The sequence below is a fragment of the Nerophis lumbriciformis genome, linkage group LG01, assembly GCF_033978685.3.
Source record: "Nerophis lumbriciformis linkage group LG01, RoL_Nlum_v2.1, whole genome shotgun sequence".
Classification (NCBI taxonomy): domain Eukaryota; kingdom Metazoa; phylum Chordata; class Actinopteri; order Syngnathiformes; family Syngnathidae; genus Nerophis; species Nerophis lumbriciformis.
Window position 1 is genome coordinate 59,017,950 of NC_084548.2, and position 18,404 is coordinate 59,036,353.

General features: G+C 38.1%; 1 protein-coding gene across 2 annotated transcripts in view; it reads right to left on the minus strand.

Moving 5' to 3' along the window:
• Positions 1-331: 331 nt before the first annotated feature.
• Positions 332-18,404, minus strand: part of ap4b1 (adaptor related protein complex 4 subunit beta 1) — a 40,263-nt gene continuing 22,190 nt past the window's right edge. The window contains exons 8-14 of one of the 2 annotated variants that reach the window (XM_061972054.2): positions 15,626-15,737; positions 13,290-13,373; positions 13,106-13,209; positions 9,807-10,014; positions 5,863-6,156; positions 3,310-3,462; positions 332-969 (exon numbers count right to left, since the gene is read on the minus strand). In XM_061972054.2, coding sequence (XP_061828038.2) covers positions 506-969; positions 3,310-3,462; positions 5,863-6,156; positions 9,807-10,014; positions 13,106-13,209; positions 13,290-13,373; positions 15,626-15,737 — 1,419 coding nt within the window. In that variant the 3' untranslated portion in view covers positions 332-505. The remainder of the gene's footprint in view (positions 970-3,309; positions 3,463-5,862; positions 6,157-9,806; positions 10,015-13,105; positions 13,210-13,289; positions 13,374-15,625; positions 15,738-18,404) is intronic. The other variant, XM_061972061.2, reaches the window with a different exon arrangement.

Here is an 18,404-nt window from a genome sequence, read left to right on the forward strand (position 1 = left end):
GTTGTAGGCTAAAGTTAAATTATTTAGTATTCACTAATTAAAGGGGCAGAGCTTTAAGAGACATTTTAGCTTTTATATTTTATAAGATATATTTTTTTGTAAGAACCACAATTAATAAATATATTTCAGTGAATCACTAATTGTTCAAATCTGTATATAAATATGTACATAAAATGTTGTAATTATATTCCAACTCCGCGTTCTTCTTGGTCATCGCCGCTGCCGCCGCCACCCCCCCCCCCCCCCCCCCCCGACCACACCACCACAAATTGATGCCTGTCCTGTGGGAAACACTGATATATATATATATATATATATATATATATATATATATATATATATACACATATATATCGATAAGAGAACCGTTAAGTAACCGAATCGTTAAGCAGAATCGAAAGTCGAATTGGAACCGGAAAAAACGTATAAATTCCCATCCCTTGATGCAGCGTACAAACATGGAGTTTTTTTTAGCGTATATTTGCAAAGGTATTAAAACAAGAATTTAAGGAGTCTGGCAGGACAGCGTGTGAAGTACAGTCGCGAGCACAGAGAGAACATCCTTCAGAGCGTTGTCGTCTCTTGGCCGCTGCTTTAAAGTCACCTGTATTTCCTTCACGTCTGCCCTTTCCCTCGCCGTCTCACCTCCTCCAAACGTGGCTTCCTCCTCGCCATCGGCCAGTGCCGCCGCATCGTCGGTGTCCTCGCCGTCTGCAGCAGCCGCATGTGCGCCCGCCTCCTGATAGAGCAGCTCCGCCAGGACAAGTGTAGTGCGGGGCGGAGCGGCCGTGTGCGTGTACACGTAGATCCGCCATGGCAGCGCGCGCGGCGGCGTGAAGGCCAGCGTGTGGATGTTTAGCAGCTGCAAGGCGGCCTGAAGGCTTTGTGGCGAAACGCGGGTCACGTTTGGACCCTGGAGGTGTTCTGTCCGGCACACAAAATCCAACTTTTCCTCAGCGTGCTCCGCACCTGGGAGTAAAAAAACCAATCATTAAATCTTTAATTCTATACTAAAAAGTTACTAATACCTGACTTTTTTCTTTCTTTGCGTTACTAAATGTGACCATGCTTAAAATTGTTCACGCGTAAGCCAAACGAGAACAAAAATGAATCAGCAGGCTGCTGGGGATTCATTAACATGACCCTTGTTAACATTGACTATACACTCTTACTCTCGGGACCCAAAAGAGACTTGCTCATTAAAGTGCAGCATTTAAAAATGTAAATGTAAAGTTTTTATTATTAGATTTTATGGCCTTTTTGTCAAAAATACCTTTTTTTTTTTAAAGGAAAAATGCCAAATATGCTGTACTTCTAATACTACTTGTATAAACTGTATATTCATATATGTACACACTAATACTGCTTGTATACACTGTATATTAATACATGTACACACTAATACTACTTGTATGAAACTGTATATTCATACATGTACCGTACACACTAATACTACTTGTATGAAACTGTATATTCATACATGTACACACTAATACTACTTGTATAAACTGTACATTCATACATGTACACACTAATACTACTTGTATAAATATACTTTGATAAGTAAGTAAACTTTGACTATATATTTATACACGTACATACTAATATTGCTTGTATACACTATATTTATACATGTACACACTAATAGTACTTGTAAACACTGTATATTCATACATGTACACACTAATACTAGTTGTATAAATATACTTTGATAAGTAAGTAAACTTTGACTATATATTTATACACGTACATACTAATATTGCTTGTATACACTATATTTATACATGTACACACTAATAGTACTTGTAAACACTGTATATTCATACATGTACACACTAATACTACTTGTATAAACTGTATATTCATACATGTACACAATAATATTACTTGTATAAACTGTATATTCATATATGTACACACTAATACTGCTTGTATACACTGTATATTCATACATGTACACAATAATGCTACTTGTATAAACTGTATATTCATATATGTACACACTAATACTACTTGTGTGCACTGTATTTTTATACATGTACACACTAATACTACTTGTATATACTTTGATAAGTAAACTTTGACTGTATATTTATACATGTACTGTACATACTAATATTGCTTGTATACCCTGTATATTTATAAATGTACACTAATACTACTTGTATACACCGTATATTTATACATGTACACACTAATACTATTTGTATAAACTGTTTATTTATACATGTACACATCACTACTTGTATACACTGTATATGTATACATGTACACACTAATACTACTTGTATAAACTTTACTTGCATACATGTACACACTACAATACTTGTATAAAGTGTACATTTATGCATGTACTCACAATAATACTTGTGTAAAGTGTACATGTACACACGATAATACTTGTATAAAGTGTACATGCACACACACTATAATACGTGTATAAAGTGTACATGTACACACAATAGTACTTGTATAAAGTGCACATTTATTCATTTACTCAAAATACTACTTGTACAAAGTGTACATTTATACATCTCCACACTATAATACTTGTATGTGTACATGTACACACTACAGTACTTATATAACGTGTACATGTACACACTATAGTACTTGTATAAAGTGTACATGCACACACTATAATACGTGTATAAAGTGTACATGTACACACTATAATACTTGTATAAAGTGTACATGTACACACAATAGTACTTGTATAAAGTGCACATTTATTCATTTACTCAAAATACTACTTGTACAAAGTGTACATTTATATATCTCCACACTATAATACTTGTATGTGTACATGTATATACTATAGTACTTGTATAATGTGTACATGTACACACTATAGCACACTATAGTACTTGTATAACGTGCACATGTACACACTATAATACCTGAATAACGTGTACATGTACACACTATAGTACTTGTATAACATGTACACACTATAGTACTTGTATAACGTGCACATGTACACACTATAATACCTGAATAACGTGTACATGTACACACTATAGTACTTGTATAACATGTACACACTACAGTACTTGTATAACGTGTACATGTACACTGTAGTACTTGTATAACGTGTACATGTACACACTATAGTACTTGTATAACGTGTACATGTACACACAATAGTACTTGTATAAAGTGTACATGTGCACACTATAGTACTTTTATAACGTGTACATGTACACACAATAGTACTTGTGTAAAGTGTACATGTGCACACTAGAGTACTTTTATAACGTGTACATGTACACACTACAGTACTTGTATTGTATTGTTGTGTTGTGTTACCTTGCACCCACAAACGTTCAAACTCCTGAGGGCTGAGAGTCGGGAACAAACTAAGAGGGACAACAGCGCTAGTCGCCAAGGTGTCTGCAGGTGCGTCTGGAAGACCAACAGAGGAGAGGCGGGGCTTGGTCGCCAAGGAGTCTGCAGGTGAGTCTGGAAGACCAACAGAGAGGAGGCGGGGCTTGTAAGAAAAGTCATATAATTGAGAACCATTAGTTCTGGTCCAGGCAGCACGGTGGAACATGTACATGTTAGTACATGTGCCTCACAATACGAAGGTTCTGAGTTCAATCCCGGGCTCGGGATATTTTTGTGTGACATTTGCATGTTCTCCCCGTGACTGCATGGGTTCCCTCCGGGTACTCTGGCTTCCTCCCACCTCCAAAAACATGCACCTGGGGATAGGTTGATTGGCAACACTAAATTGGCCCTAGTGTGTGAATGTGAGTGTGAATGTTGTCTGTCTATCTGTGTTGGCCCTGCGATGAGGTGGCGACTTGTCCAGGTTGTACCCTGCCTTCCACCTCAATGCAGCTGAGATAGGCTGCAGCACCCCCTGCGATCCCGAAAGGGACAAGCGGTAGAAAATGGATGGATGGATGGATGGATAGTTTTGGTCCAATGTAGAAAACATTTGTATCCTATGCACAGTTTGAGTATGAATCATATTTGTAGTTGTAGTTCCGATCGGGGTTTTCAGATACCAAAATCCATGAGTGAGATCTGTGGCCAAAATCTGTACTTTTTCCACATTTTGTTATGTTACAGCCTTATTCCAAAATGGAATTAATTACCGTATTTTTCAGATTATAAATCGCTCCGTAGTATAAGTCGCACCGGCCGAAAAGGCATAATAAAGAAGGAAAAAAACATATATAAGTCGCACTAGAGCAGGGGTCAGCAACCCGCGGCTCTAGAGCCGCATGCGGCTCTTTAGCGCCGCCCTAGTGGCTCTCTGGAGCTTTTTCAGAAATGTATGAAAAATGGAAAAAGATGATGGGAAAAAAATCTATTTTTTGTTTTAATATGGCTTCTGTAGGAGGACAAACATGACACAAACCTCCCTAATTATAATATTATATAAATATATATATATAATATATATATATAAAGCACACTGTTTATATTAAACATGCTTCACTGATTCGAGTATTTGGCGAGCGCCGTTTTGTCCTACTAATTTTGGCGGTCCTTGAACTCACCGTAGTTTGTTTACATGTATAACTTTCTCTGACTTTCGAGGACGTGTTTTATGCCACTTCTTTTTCTGTCTCATTTTGTCCACCAAACTTTTAAGGTTGTGCATGAAAGGTGAGTTTTGTTGATGTTATTGACTTGTTGGAGTGCTAATCAGACATATTTGGTCACTGCATGACTGCAAGCTAATCGATGCTAACATGCTATTTAGGCTAGCTATATGTACATATTGCATCATAATGCCTCATTTGTAGCTATATTTGAGGTAATTTAGTTTCCTTTAAGTCCTCTTAATTCAATTTAGATCTCATGACACACTATCTGTATGTAATATGGCTTTTAATTTTTTGCGGCTCCAGACAGATTTTTTTGTATTTTTGGTCCAATATGGCTCTTTCAACATTTTGGGTTGCCGACCCCTGCACTAGAGTATAAGTCGCATTTTTGGGGAAATTTATTTGACAAAATCCAACACCAAGAATCGACATTTAAAAGGCAATTTAAAATAAATAAAAAATAGTGAACAACAGGCTGAATAAGTGTACGTTATATGACGCATAAATAACGAACTGAGAACGTGCCTGGTATGTTAACGTAACATATTACGGTAAGAGTCATTCAAAATAACTATAACATATAGAACATGCTATACGTTTACCAAACAATCTGTCACTCCTAATCGCTAAATCCGATGAAATCTTCTTTGTCGGTGTCGCTTATAAACAACTCTGCCAACTCCAAAGGTAGACAATGCGCCGCTTCCTCTATCGGTACGTCGCTTACGTCAGAGTCATCGTCAGTTGCAGTTCCAATTATTCCAGCCTTTCTGAATCCGGACAGGATGGTTTCGGTTGTCACTAAAGCCCATGCTTAGTCGATCCATCCAATGACATCCAGAAAAGTTGCATGGCGCATTCTCCCGGTTGCCATGAAGCTGTGTATTTTACGGTAATGTGTTAATAATTTCACACATAAGTCGCTCCAGAGTATAAGTCGCACCCCCAAACTATGAAAAAAACTGCGACTTAAAATCCGAAAAATACGGTAATTGTTGTCCTCAAAATCTACACACAATTCCCCATAATGACAATGTAATTTGTTAAATGTATTTTAGTTTGAATCAGTTTTCTAAATGAAAAATATTTACCTTTTTATGTTATGGGGTATTGTGTGTCGAATTTTGAGGACAAAAAAATATATTTAATTTTGGAATATGGCTGTAACATGTAACGGGATGCACTGTATGAGTCGAGTCGCCCCCTAGTGGCCGGTTGCAAAATAGGCCATGCGATAATAGAAGACTTGGTGATGGTCAATTTCATGAAAATATCAGGACTCCTTTGGAGGTAGACTCACCTGCAGGAACACCTTCAACTTCAGCGTTCAGGGGGTCTGCGAGGACAGAGGTCATGTGATCAAAGTCGTCGCTGTTGACGGACTCTGTCCCCGCGGCGTTCTGCCAGAGAGGCATCAGCGTGTTGAAAGCGTGAGCCCACTGGCTTGGCGGCTCTGCGGGACGGCCAATAAGAACGCCAAGGGAGGGGTCTGACCTCCGACCCTGGAGGACCTTGCGTGTCTCGTCAACCCCGCATCGTAAAAGGCGGTAGTAGAGAAGCGCCTGATCGCGCACGCACATGTCAGTCTCCTCATCTGTGGGGGACATTTTTTTTCTCCATTTTATTAAAATTCAGTCGAACCTCCATTTACAAACTCTTCCATTTGCTTCCGTGTGCAAACCATGTCTTTGTGTATGAACGCTTTATTCATTTTGTGTACCGCTTGCAGGCAAAAAACAGGGCGCAACCTTTTTGTGGAGGCGGAGCCTTCCACGTCACTTGCTGACCAGTCCACTACAAGTCACTTCTCAGTCCTTCAGCGTGTGTTATAACTCAATATTGTTCCCAAAAAGACAGCATGTTAATCTAAGTAGATTTGACTTTTTAAAATGTGTATTATTGTAGCAATACAGTTATTAATGTTAAGGTTTTTACTGATTTCTGATCGTTTTTGAGGGCACCAAATGGACTTCTGGGTGTGTGTGTGTTGGCAGAGCTTTGCATACAGGACAGTTCAGCATGTTGTTGTTGTTGTTTTGGCTTGTTAACAGGGATGTATTGTACTGTGAATACTGCAATATTTTGGTATCAAAATCCTCACATTAATACCGTGACTGTATTGAACAAAAACTTAGTTGTTTTCTGGCACTTTTGATTAATTAAACTACATCTTTTAAAAGTCCTTGCATGGCGTGAGCATGTGAGGTCCATGTGTGGGAGGTCGTAAAGGGGAGAGAAAGGATTGCTTTTTGGAAGTTTTCATCAAAATCTGTCCATAACTTTTTGAGGTATGTTGCTGACAGACAAATCCAGGAGAAAACACAACCTCTTTATTGGCTATTTATTGGCAAACAACTGTGTTTACTCTTTTTAAATCAAAATGACAAAAGAAAGTACCCAAATGACCCTGATCAAAGGTTTACATACCCCAGTGACTTTGATCTGATAACATGCACAGAAGTTGACACAAACAGGTTTGAATGGCTAATCAAGGTTTCAATCCTCACCTGTGAGATGTTTGTTTGTAATTAATGTGTGTCTATAAAAGGTCAGTGAGTTTCTGGGCTTCTGACAGACCATTGCATCTTTCATCCAGTGCTGCACAGATGTTTCTGGATTCTGAGTCATGGGGAAGGCAAAATAATTGTCAAAGGATCTGCGAGAAAAGGTAATTGAACTGCATAAAATAAGAAAGGGGTATAAAAAGATATCCAATGAATTGAGAATGCCAATCAGCAGTGTTCATATGCTGATTAAGAAGTGGAAAATGAGGGATTCCGGTAGACCAGCAAAGATTTCAGCCACAACTGCCAGGAAAATTGTTCGAGATGCAAAGAAAAATCCACAAATAACTTCAGCTGAAATACAGGACTCTCTGAAAAATTGTGGCGTGGCTGTTTCAAGATGCACAATAAGGAAGCGCTTGAAGAAAAATGGGCTGCATGGTCGAGTGGCCAAAAAGTTCAATTTTGGTCTCATCACTCCAAATTACTTTATTCCAGAAGTTTTGAGGCTTGTCTCTCTGTTTGGCGTAATGTAAGCGGTATACTTTGTGACATTTGCGCAGAAATGGCTTTCTTCTGGCGACTCGACCATGCAGCCCATTTTTCTTCAAGTGCCTCCTTGTTGTGCATCTTGAAACAGCCACACCACAATTTTTCAGAGTCCTGTATTTCAGCTGAAGTTAACTTTTGTGCATGTTATCAGATCAAAGTCACTGGGGTATGTAAACTTTTGATCAGGGTCATTTGGGTACTTTCTTTTGTCATTTTGATTTAAAAAGAGTAAACACAGTTGTTTGCCAATAAATAGCTTCACACAACCATTAAGCATGAGTGGAAGAAAGGTTTTTGTGTTATCATTCATATTCTCTGAAGAATGGCCAAGAAATCATCAATTCTCCCAGGGTATGTAAACTTATGAGCACAACTGTATATATATATATAAAATGTGTATATTAAATATAAACGCACGCACGCGCACACACACACGCGCACACACACAATAATATTGTACTTGGTCTCTAATACCGTGCTATCGATCGTACTATGAGATTTTGGTAGCGTTACAGCCCAACTTGTTAATAAAGACAAGTTGATCCATCACCTCCTTGTTGTGCTTGTTTGATATACAGTACTGTATAGTACTTTATATTGTGTTCAAAGTAGGGGTGTAACGGTACGTGTATTTGTATTGAACCGTTTCGGTTCGGTTCGAGTTTCCACACGAACATATTAAGTAGCCGCCTCCGCTTCCTTCTGCCTCTGCTTCTGTCAGTACTCTACACAGCACCCAGCATTGTCCCACCCACACAACCATCTGATTGGTTACAAACAGAGCGGTAACAGCCAATCAGCAGTGTGTATTCAGAGCGATAACAGCCAATCAGCAGTGCATATTCAGAGCGCATGTCGTCAGTGCTTAGCGTTTAGCAGGTAAGCATCATGCAGCGGACTCTCGCCAAATTATAATAAACACCTCCCAGTCAACTACCGTATTTTTCGGACTATAAGTCGCAGTTTTTTTCATAGTTTGGCCGGGCTCCAGTGCGACTTATATATGTTTTTTTCCTTCTTTATTATGCATTTTCGGCAGGTGCGACTTATACTCCGAAAAATACGGTACTAGAAACATCCCTATGAGGCCGTTGACCTTCTATAAATATAAAAGGCAGCTCAGCACACTCGCAGTCCTGGCTTGAGGTGAAGGCTAATTCGCGTTTAGCGTAACGTTAGCTCATTTTGCGGTGTGTGTGTGTGTTACGGACAGCAAAGCCCTGTCTGTCTGTTATTTGACTTTACCTTTTTCAGTGTTGATTGAGCTGTGTTGAAGCAGCAAAAAAGGACATTATGTTCAATGAAGTTTCTGTCTCTGATAGTTGATTTAATAATGTAACTGCATCATTAAGCCTACATGAACTCCATGGTGTTCAGGAATGAATAGTCTCTCTTATTGCTATTGTACCATTTTTTCAGCTATAGTTACATTATCATTAGTAATGCAGCAGCCTAGTTTTGAATGGCAGGGTCCTTGCTATCACATGTTGATAAAAATATAACATTTACATAATAAATCAACTAAAGGCTTCCCAAATGCTGTAAAAAATTAAGCATGACGAGTTGACTTGAAACTGTTTAATGTTGCACTTTTTATATGTAGAAGAAAAGTTTTGTCATTTTATTTAATCCGAGCAACAACTTGAGGTAGTTTAATGTTGATTAACGCGGCCAGAATTATTATAGTGTTCCCAATGTTAAAAGGATAAAGCCATTGTTTACAAATTTGGTAAATAAATAACCCAAAAATGTATATTTTGTTGTTTTCTTACTGTACCGAAAATGAACCGAACCGTGACCTCTAAACCGAGGTACGTACCGAACCGAAATCTTTGTGTACCGTTACACCCCTAGTTCAACGTGTACAAACCTTCACTAAAATATGGACTTTTGTTGAGGCTGGAACCAATTATTCATATTTACATTGTTTCTTATGGAGAAATTTGCTTTACTATACAAACTTTTCTATTTACGAACCCTGTTGAAGAACCAATTAAGTTTGTAAATCGAGGTTCCACTGTGTTTCAAACATACTCTGTCCTTTTTCCCGTCTGTTACACACACACACACACACACACACACTCACACACTCACACACACACACACACACACACACACACACACACACACACACACACACACACACACACACACACACACACACACACACACACACACACACACTCACCTATACAGTAGTGCAGCAGTCTTCCAAGCATGTCCTGCGTCTCAGCAGGGCGGCACAAAAACAACCTTACAGAGGCGGTCAGCAGCTCCATCTTGACCCCCGGTGACGTCTCACACCTCACAGTGTCAATGAACACCTCCAGTGTGTAGGGGGCGCTGGAGACTCTATCACCATATGCTCCCAGGAACCACAGCAAGGCCTGCTTGCCCTGTTAGGAAGAAGACAGGAAGCTGAAACTTTTTTTTCCGTAATCTCTTTATCCTCAACTGGACAAAATTCTCACAATGATCGGGAATATGTTCTTTTTGTTGTTGTTGTTCTTACAAAATCATCCTTCATAAAACTGCTTGGAAGAAAGGGATTGACAACAACTTATTTGTTGTCAATCAAAAACATGGACAGGTAATGCCCTTATACATATAATACCTAGATCCTCGATAAAATAGCTACAGTAGATAATAATAAAGCTAAATATAATTAAGCTTTTGTGTTAACCGTTTAGGGAAAATACAAGTTCTGAGGTACATAGGCTTACGAGTTCTTTGTAATTGTCATGCTTTGGTTGCGATCAAAAATGTGTGTTACAAGCCAAAACATCCGCTCATACTCGCTATCATTAGCTTCTAGTTAGAGAGGGACATAACTTTGTTTTTTCCAGGCATGGTTGTGAAGAAAGTGAGCGTGAAGGACAGCACTGAGAAGAAGGAGTAAGAGGAATTAAAGAAATAAATCATCAAAAAGGTGACAGAGTGAGTAGCTAGAGAACTTAGTGCAGCAGTTGGAGCGTAGCAGTGCTAGTCTGCACCATACTCAAACAGAATGAGGATGTTAAATTAATAAACATTTATCCATGAAAATAGGGAGTAGCTGCTGATGGTGTGCTTGACAGAGAAGTAGCTGGAAGGAAATAACGTAGAAGAAGAAGGTGAATGCTGTACATTAAAATTACTTCATAAAACTACTGTACTTGTGTGTACTGTATTACATTCTATTCTTCTTTTTAAAATATTAATGATCTAAAAGTTCCTTTTTAAAAGGCCTGTTATATATAATAAAATTGAGATGCTGGGGGGACAAAGCAACAATTAAAGCTATGTGTGCATCACAGAACTGATTCAAATTGTATCACAATGTACCAATGTATTCCTATTTTGGCTACATGCTGACTACAGCTACAAACTTATTATTATTATTAATAATACTACAATTATAATATTACACATAATTTTCTTAAATGTGTTTAAAAAATGAAATATGGTAATTATTATTTTTATTATTATAACTATTATTTCTAGTGTTACATTCTGAGGTTGCTCTTTTGAGGTTGCTCTTTGATATTCTCAACAATGTTACAGTAGAGTGTACAGTTAAACTAAGCACACAGATGAAAGTATATTAATATGCACATAAAGTGCACATAATTGTAAGAAATGTTAAACCAACAATACAGTTTGGTATAATATGAAAAAAGCAATACAACCGTACAGGAGAAGGGTTGGCTCTTATGCCGTTAGCTTATTGCTAACATACAGTGGACGGCTCCAGTGACAGGCTAACGAAAATTAGCATCACGGTCATTTTAAACGTTGCTCAAACCTCAAACTCTAACTAACAAGTAACCTAGTGTGGAACTTTAATGCCAGGATAGAGCAGCACATATATCACCTGTATAATAATAATAATAATAATAATAACTGGGATTTATATAGCGCTTTTCTAAGTACCCAAAGTCGCTTTACATGTAGAACCCATCAGTCCTTCACACCTGGTGGTGGTAAGCTACTTTCATAGCCACAGCTGCCCTGGGGTAGACTGACGGAAGCGTGGCTGCAATTTGCGGCAACGGCCCCTCCGACCACCACCTATCATTCATCATTCAATTCACCGGTGTGAGTGGCACCGGGGGCAAAGAGTGAAGTGTCCCGCCCAAGGACAGAACGGCAGCGATTTTTGGATGGTAAGAGGCGGGGAGCGAACCTGCAACCCTCAGGTTTCTGGCACGGTTGCTCTACCCACTATGCCATGCCGCCCCAAAATATGTATGGTAAAATGTACCTTCCTATGACACCAAATCTGGAAAAAATTTACGTAAATTCCGGACTATAAACCGCTACTTTTTTCCTAGGCTTTGAACCCTGCGGCTTATAAAACGGTGCGGCTGATTTATGGATTTTTCTTCACTGATGACCAGCTATAAAGTAAATAATGAAAAAATAAATCAAGCATACACACTGAATAGGTGTGTTATTGTTTAAGCTATGGCGCCATCTTTTGGACGAGTTCGCTCACTGCAAGTGCTGCAGTGGCTGTATTGCACTTCTGTTTGGACTGAGCTATGAACAGTTGCCGTTCGGTCCTCGAGCCGCCCACAGCGTTTCTACTCATATGGATTCTTCATCCATCACTCCAAGCAACATTTGTAAGTTTTACAATATAACTAAATCAATTCAAATGTATTAAACCGTTCCATGTGTGGTGTCTTTAAAAGTGTTTTCATACATATTTGTACCTGCTATCATAATGCAATGAAAATAGCGTTGTTAGCGTTAGCTACATACTTGCCAACCTTGAGACCTCCAATTTCGGGATGGGGGGTCCGCATGGAGATGGAGGGGGCGTGGCCTCCAGCTCCGCCTGAAAATCGGGAGATTTTCGGGAGAAAAATTTGTCCTGGGAGGCTTTCGGGAGAGGCGCTGAATTTCGGGAGTCTCCCGGAAAATCCGGGAGGGTTGGCAACTATGGTTAGCTAACATGCATACACATTTCTGTGTTAGTATTATTAACTTACAACAGCATTCTTTTTGTATTGTTTCAGATTCGTAAATTCACTAAAATGTCACCGTGAAGTTATTGAGTCTGTTTAGCTGATTGGAGAGCTAGCTTGCGCAGCTAGTGGGTCTGTGACGATGACTTCTGTTTTGTTTGATCCACCGTTTTACTGCCGTCTTACAGACACCGTTTGGAAACAATTAGGGTATGTAAATAAACATTTACAAAATATTTATGTGTAAATAACTCATTTCACAACGTATATATCTTCGGCTTATAGTCCAGTGCGGCTAATATAAGGGGAAACAATTATTCTAAATTTCAGTGGGTGTGTTTTATAGTCCGGAAAATACGGTATTAAAACCACATTAAAAAAAGGATTTGAGGTGGAATGAATGCTTGGGAAACACTTAGACCCGATTCACACTGACACAGACTAACACAGACTGGGAACAGAACTGGTTTGTAACCTGTGGACCACCTATAGGTAATATCCATGCTTGACAGGTTGGTAGCAGTATCAGGCTCACCTGGCTGTCCTGTAGCGTCTCCTCACACCCCTCCAAAGCAGAACACACAGTCTCACTACACTGAGGACACACCCACACCAGATCTCGCATCGTCTGCACCACCGCTACACAGCGGAGGAGTAAGGGGATAGAGGTAGTAAGTTGTGACAAAGTGATGTACAGTACACGCGGAAGTGAAATCTACCGGATGTGATGTGCTCTTGTTTGAGCCCAAGCAGGCCGATGAGGATTTTGAGACATCTGTCACTGTAGCTCCTCCCAATACGACCTGCGAGTGACCATGAAAGTTAACTAGAAACGTGCATCATTGTTCACCACACTGCATATTTCCTGTATAATACAATATGTGTAATACTTATGTGTTTGTTTCACTAATAAAGTGATGAGGCTGACATTTAATCATTAAATATGGTCTAATAGTGCTGGGTGATAACACAGTATCAATATTTATCATGATAGACAAGTAATTGATATCAATAAAAAAAATGTATTCGATGAAACGTTCGTGTCTGTTCTTCTTGGTGGGAAGAAAGAGGAAGTATGGAAGCAAGGTTGGTTGCATGAACAAAGGCACTAGTTTTCTGGTAACCCAGCAACGCAGGAAGTGATCACTGATCAGTGGGAGTGACACGCTAACAGCCAATAAGGTAACAGTATCAACTATCAGGTTTGGTTGATTTGTTGCATGGAGTGAGAAGAGAAAGTCAAAATGAAGAAATTGTGGATAAAGGAGGGAAAGTCACCTTGGACAGGTTTTTGGATTTTTTTTCAACGTGGTCTGTAAATGATGCTATGCGCCACACCACCTTAGCCGCTCTCACCATTTAGAGCACAGCTGTATCTTCCTGCCACTAAACCAGCAGAAAATAGTTCTTCTCAGGTTTCTCTATGTTTACATTTTCACACTTTGCACTATTTTCTTACACTTTATGAAACATTTCTCACATATTCCTTATTTTTAAGAGCTTATTGTTAAGTGTTCAATGTGATTTTACTATTTTGTTGACATTGTTTGAGTATTTTCCATGCTTGTGTTGATATTTCCTTTCTGCCTTCATAACTGAAATGAATTCCAGACTATAAGCAGCTACATTTTTCCTACACTTTGGACCCTGTGGCTTATAAAACAGTGCAGTTAATTTACTTATATATAATATATACAGGTTACATGTGAGAAAACCTCCTTCTTGTTGCATGGAGATGGCATAAAAACATATTTAATTTTTATTTTTTTTTAATCGCTTTAAAAAAAATGATGACTCAATTTAGAATCAGGATGAAAAAGAATCACGATCTAGATGTGAATCGATGTTTTTGTGCACCCATACAACACACTGCGAGTGCGGGGAACACAAGTAATATGACAAGCTACCTGATAAACCATCATCCGGAAAATATATTTGATGCCAGTGAGGCCGAGCAACAATTTGTGAGGTATTTACATTAATAAACGTTAAAATGTCCCTGAACTTTTCTAAAAATCAGCGTTTTTCAAAGTGATATAAAGACTATATATATATATAAGCAGCTACATTTTCCTACACTTTGGACCCTGTGGCTTATATACCAGTGCGGCTAATTTACTTTTTTTTTTTTTTGCTGATGCCCGTAAAACAAACAGTTCTCAAGAAAAAATGTTGCGTTATTGCTTGTGGTATGACGCTATCATTTGGGTGAGTTCGCTCACTGCAGGCGTTTCTACTCGACTCAAACTTCAAGCAACATTTGTTTTGCTATTTAATTAATTAAACTATCTAATTAATTATTTATACTTATTAAACCGTCCCATGTGTGATGTCTGGGAGTGTTTTCATGCATATTTGTACGTGATATCGTGATGTAAACAAGCGAGCGTCGTTAGCATTAGCTAATATGCTAACACATTTACAGAGTGTCTGTGTTATTATTATTAACCTACGATGGTATTATTTTTGTGTTGTTTCAGTTTTGTAAATTCCTCAGTAAATTCACCAAAATGTCACCGTGGAGTTATTGAGTCTGTTTAGCTGATTGGAGAACGAGCTTGCGCAGCTCGTGGGTCCATGACGATGACTTCTGTTTTGTTTGATCAGCCGTTTTACTGCCATGTTACAGACATGGACACAATTAAGGTATGTAAACATTCACAAAATATTTCTGTGTAAATAACTCATTTCACAACGTGTATATCTACAGCTAATATATGGAAAAATAATTTTTTTCTACAAAACATTTAGTGGGTGTGGCTTGTATACTGGTGCACTCTATACTTTGGAAAATATGGTAATCAGAGCAGGGTTACATTTTAAATCAAACATTTTTTCCTGGTCCTTCTTTTCGACCGGTCAAAAAAAAAAAATCAATAAATATCTATATCGACTGATATAAAACGCTTATATCGTGAAACAGTTTTTAGCCGTATCTCCCAGCCCTATGTTCTATGCAAAGATGGTATACAGTGTTTCATTATGGGTGAATATGACGACGGGAGTGTAAACACAGCATGTTTAAGTACTACTACACACGTGAGTGAGTGTTTACCAATAGCCGATATTGCGGCCTGGGCAGTGTCGGTGTTGACATCGGTGCAATATTCCTTCAGCTCGTCCAGTATCATCGCTACATTCTCATCATTCACCAGCTCGACCAGCACCTGCAAACACAACAGCACTCCTATTACTCTTGTTAAAGCTCCTGTGCATACTTGCACACATGAAGTCCCATCCTAAGCAGCTCAAATGTTATTGTGTCGGTTTCTTTTAAGAGGAAATATTTGTAGCCTGCCTTGTTGCTCAACGGGAAATGACTAGCGGTAGTTATCATACCAGAAGATTAAAATGATCCTATTTTGATAAAAATGATCAAACATACCCAATTTAACGTTACTCAATTATAGCAAAACATTACCACAGATTTTCAGGCTGATATGAGGAATTATAGCTTTATAAAATAGCTCCGATCAAAAAAAATAAAAAATATTAAAAAAAGGCACTCCAAAGAAGCGAGATTACCCATACAGTTATGTAGATGGGTCAGGGTGAGCAAGTCAAGCGCTCCTCGTCGTAAACTCACCCTTAGCTCATTGTCCTTCTCAAATAGTGGGGCAGGCCCCCCGGGGGGGATTCTGGGAAACATGCTTTATCAGTATCATGCTTCGTAAACCCGTGCACTGCAAAGTGTGCTCATTGTGGCCAATAATTCTGACTTCATTTTGATTTTAAAAAAATAATACAAAATTATTAATTGTTGTTTTGTTTTATATATTGCTCTTTAAAAAAAAGTTAATAGTTTAAATAAGGATTTAATTTTTTGGGGGGGATTTATTTTTTGTTAAAGACTAAAAACAATGTTAAAGTTATTATTTTTGTATTCTTTAATGTTAATAAAGATATAATGTTATGCAGAGGTGTATTTATATTTGTTTTAGAGACAAATGGTATATATTTATAGTCATGGCAGAGGGTGGGGGAGAAAAGTTTTCTTTGGAAAAAATTGAGAAACACTGTTGTAAACAAACATTGCCTCGATCGTGTGGGACTTTGTCACTGTTTCATTTGGCATGCTATTTTTCCAAATGTTCTGCAAACACACCACGAAGAGGAGGGGGGGGGGGGGGGGGGGGGGGGACGGAGGGGGGGGGGGGGGGGGGCGGACATCGTGCCTCAACACATCAAACCTGGTCAGACACCTGAAACGCCAAACAGTGTTTTGAAAGCCTACAAAGACGCCTGCTGCACAAAAAAAGGTGCCCCAAAGCAAGTTTTGCAAAAACTACACTTACTTCTAAATTAAAAAAAAAGAATAGATATAAATACCAAGGGAAACTCCTTGTTTGTAAAAATACTTGGCTAATAAAACTGATTCTGAAGTATCAGTCTTGAGAAGCAGGAAGTTACCTGAATCGATTAGGAAGTGCATCTTTACTTATAATGCAATTTTATCTTTAGATTAACAGTTGGGAAATTGCTGACAAAGAAAAAAAAACAACCCACAACATCCTGTTTGTGTTTGCTAATAGCCACGTTTGAATTGTCAAATTAGTGTACATTATGCGACTATTGGAATTATCCATTGCACAGAGAAGAGATGATCTTATAATGATATTATTTAGGCTGACCATATTCTGAAATCCCAAAAAGAGGACACACATAAGTCATAAAAAAAACCACATATGCGGTCCTCTCCAAGGTTTCTCATAGTCATTCACATCGACGTCCCACTGGGGTGAGTTTTTCCTTGCCCTTATGTGGGCTCTGTACCGAGGATGTCGTTGTGGCTTGTGCAGCCCTTTGAGACACTTGTGATTTAGGGCTGTATAAATAAACATTGATTGATTGATTGAGTGATAAAAATGGGGTCCCACAGTAAATTTTTGGGGTCCCACTTTTTTGTATGCGTTCTGAAAACAAATGACAAATGTATGCATTATCCTGTAATATCTCACATTCTATATTGTGTTTTGGAAAAAGGTTGTCGTAAACGTTACTTAATTCATTAAAAAAGATAATACAAAAGAAAACAAATGTGTATGTAAATGTAAATGTATTTAGTTATAAACATTCAATCACTTTCTTCTTTCCTTCATGGATCTAAACTTTACCGCTGCTGGTAGTTTTTTCTATGTTTTTATTTAATACGTTGTAAGTGTATTTATTTCAGTATAAAAGTGTAAAAAATGTTTTGCTTCGGTCATGAAATGATGATAATGGTGTGCCAGGGCATACATACATTTTATATTTAACGCTTAAATCTCTGGAGTCTACATCAACTTCAAATCTATTACTCATTTCAAAATGTTTTAGTTTTTTTATGTTGTTTTTTTGTTTGTTGGTTTTCCGCCCTTTTTTGTCAAACAAAACTATGTTTTTTATGGCAAACACACAAAATATGCAAAATCTTCCACCAAAAATATTTTTCAAAGTGGAATATTTGATGTGAAGTAATCGGAACCTCGGATAGGCCAATAATTCATAATAATATGGATTTTGATTCAATATTATGTTTTGAGAATTACCGTTTGAAAGAAAAAAAACAGCTTTGTTTTATTAGTCAACATTGCAACTGTTTCTAAATTACATTTCACATGTAAGCTTTTTTATTTCACTTTTGTTATGTTTTTGTTTATTTTAATAGTATTTTTAGAATGTGCCGTGGGCCTTTAAAACATTAGCTGTGGGCCGCAAATGTTAAAAAAAATAAAAATCCACGTCCTTTCTGATTTTAATGCGTTAAAAAGACACAAAAAGTGCGTTTACGCCAACACTGGTTGACAGTATAACAAAATAAGTCACACTTATATTCTGTAACATTCACAGTTTTG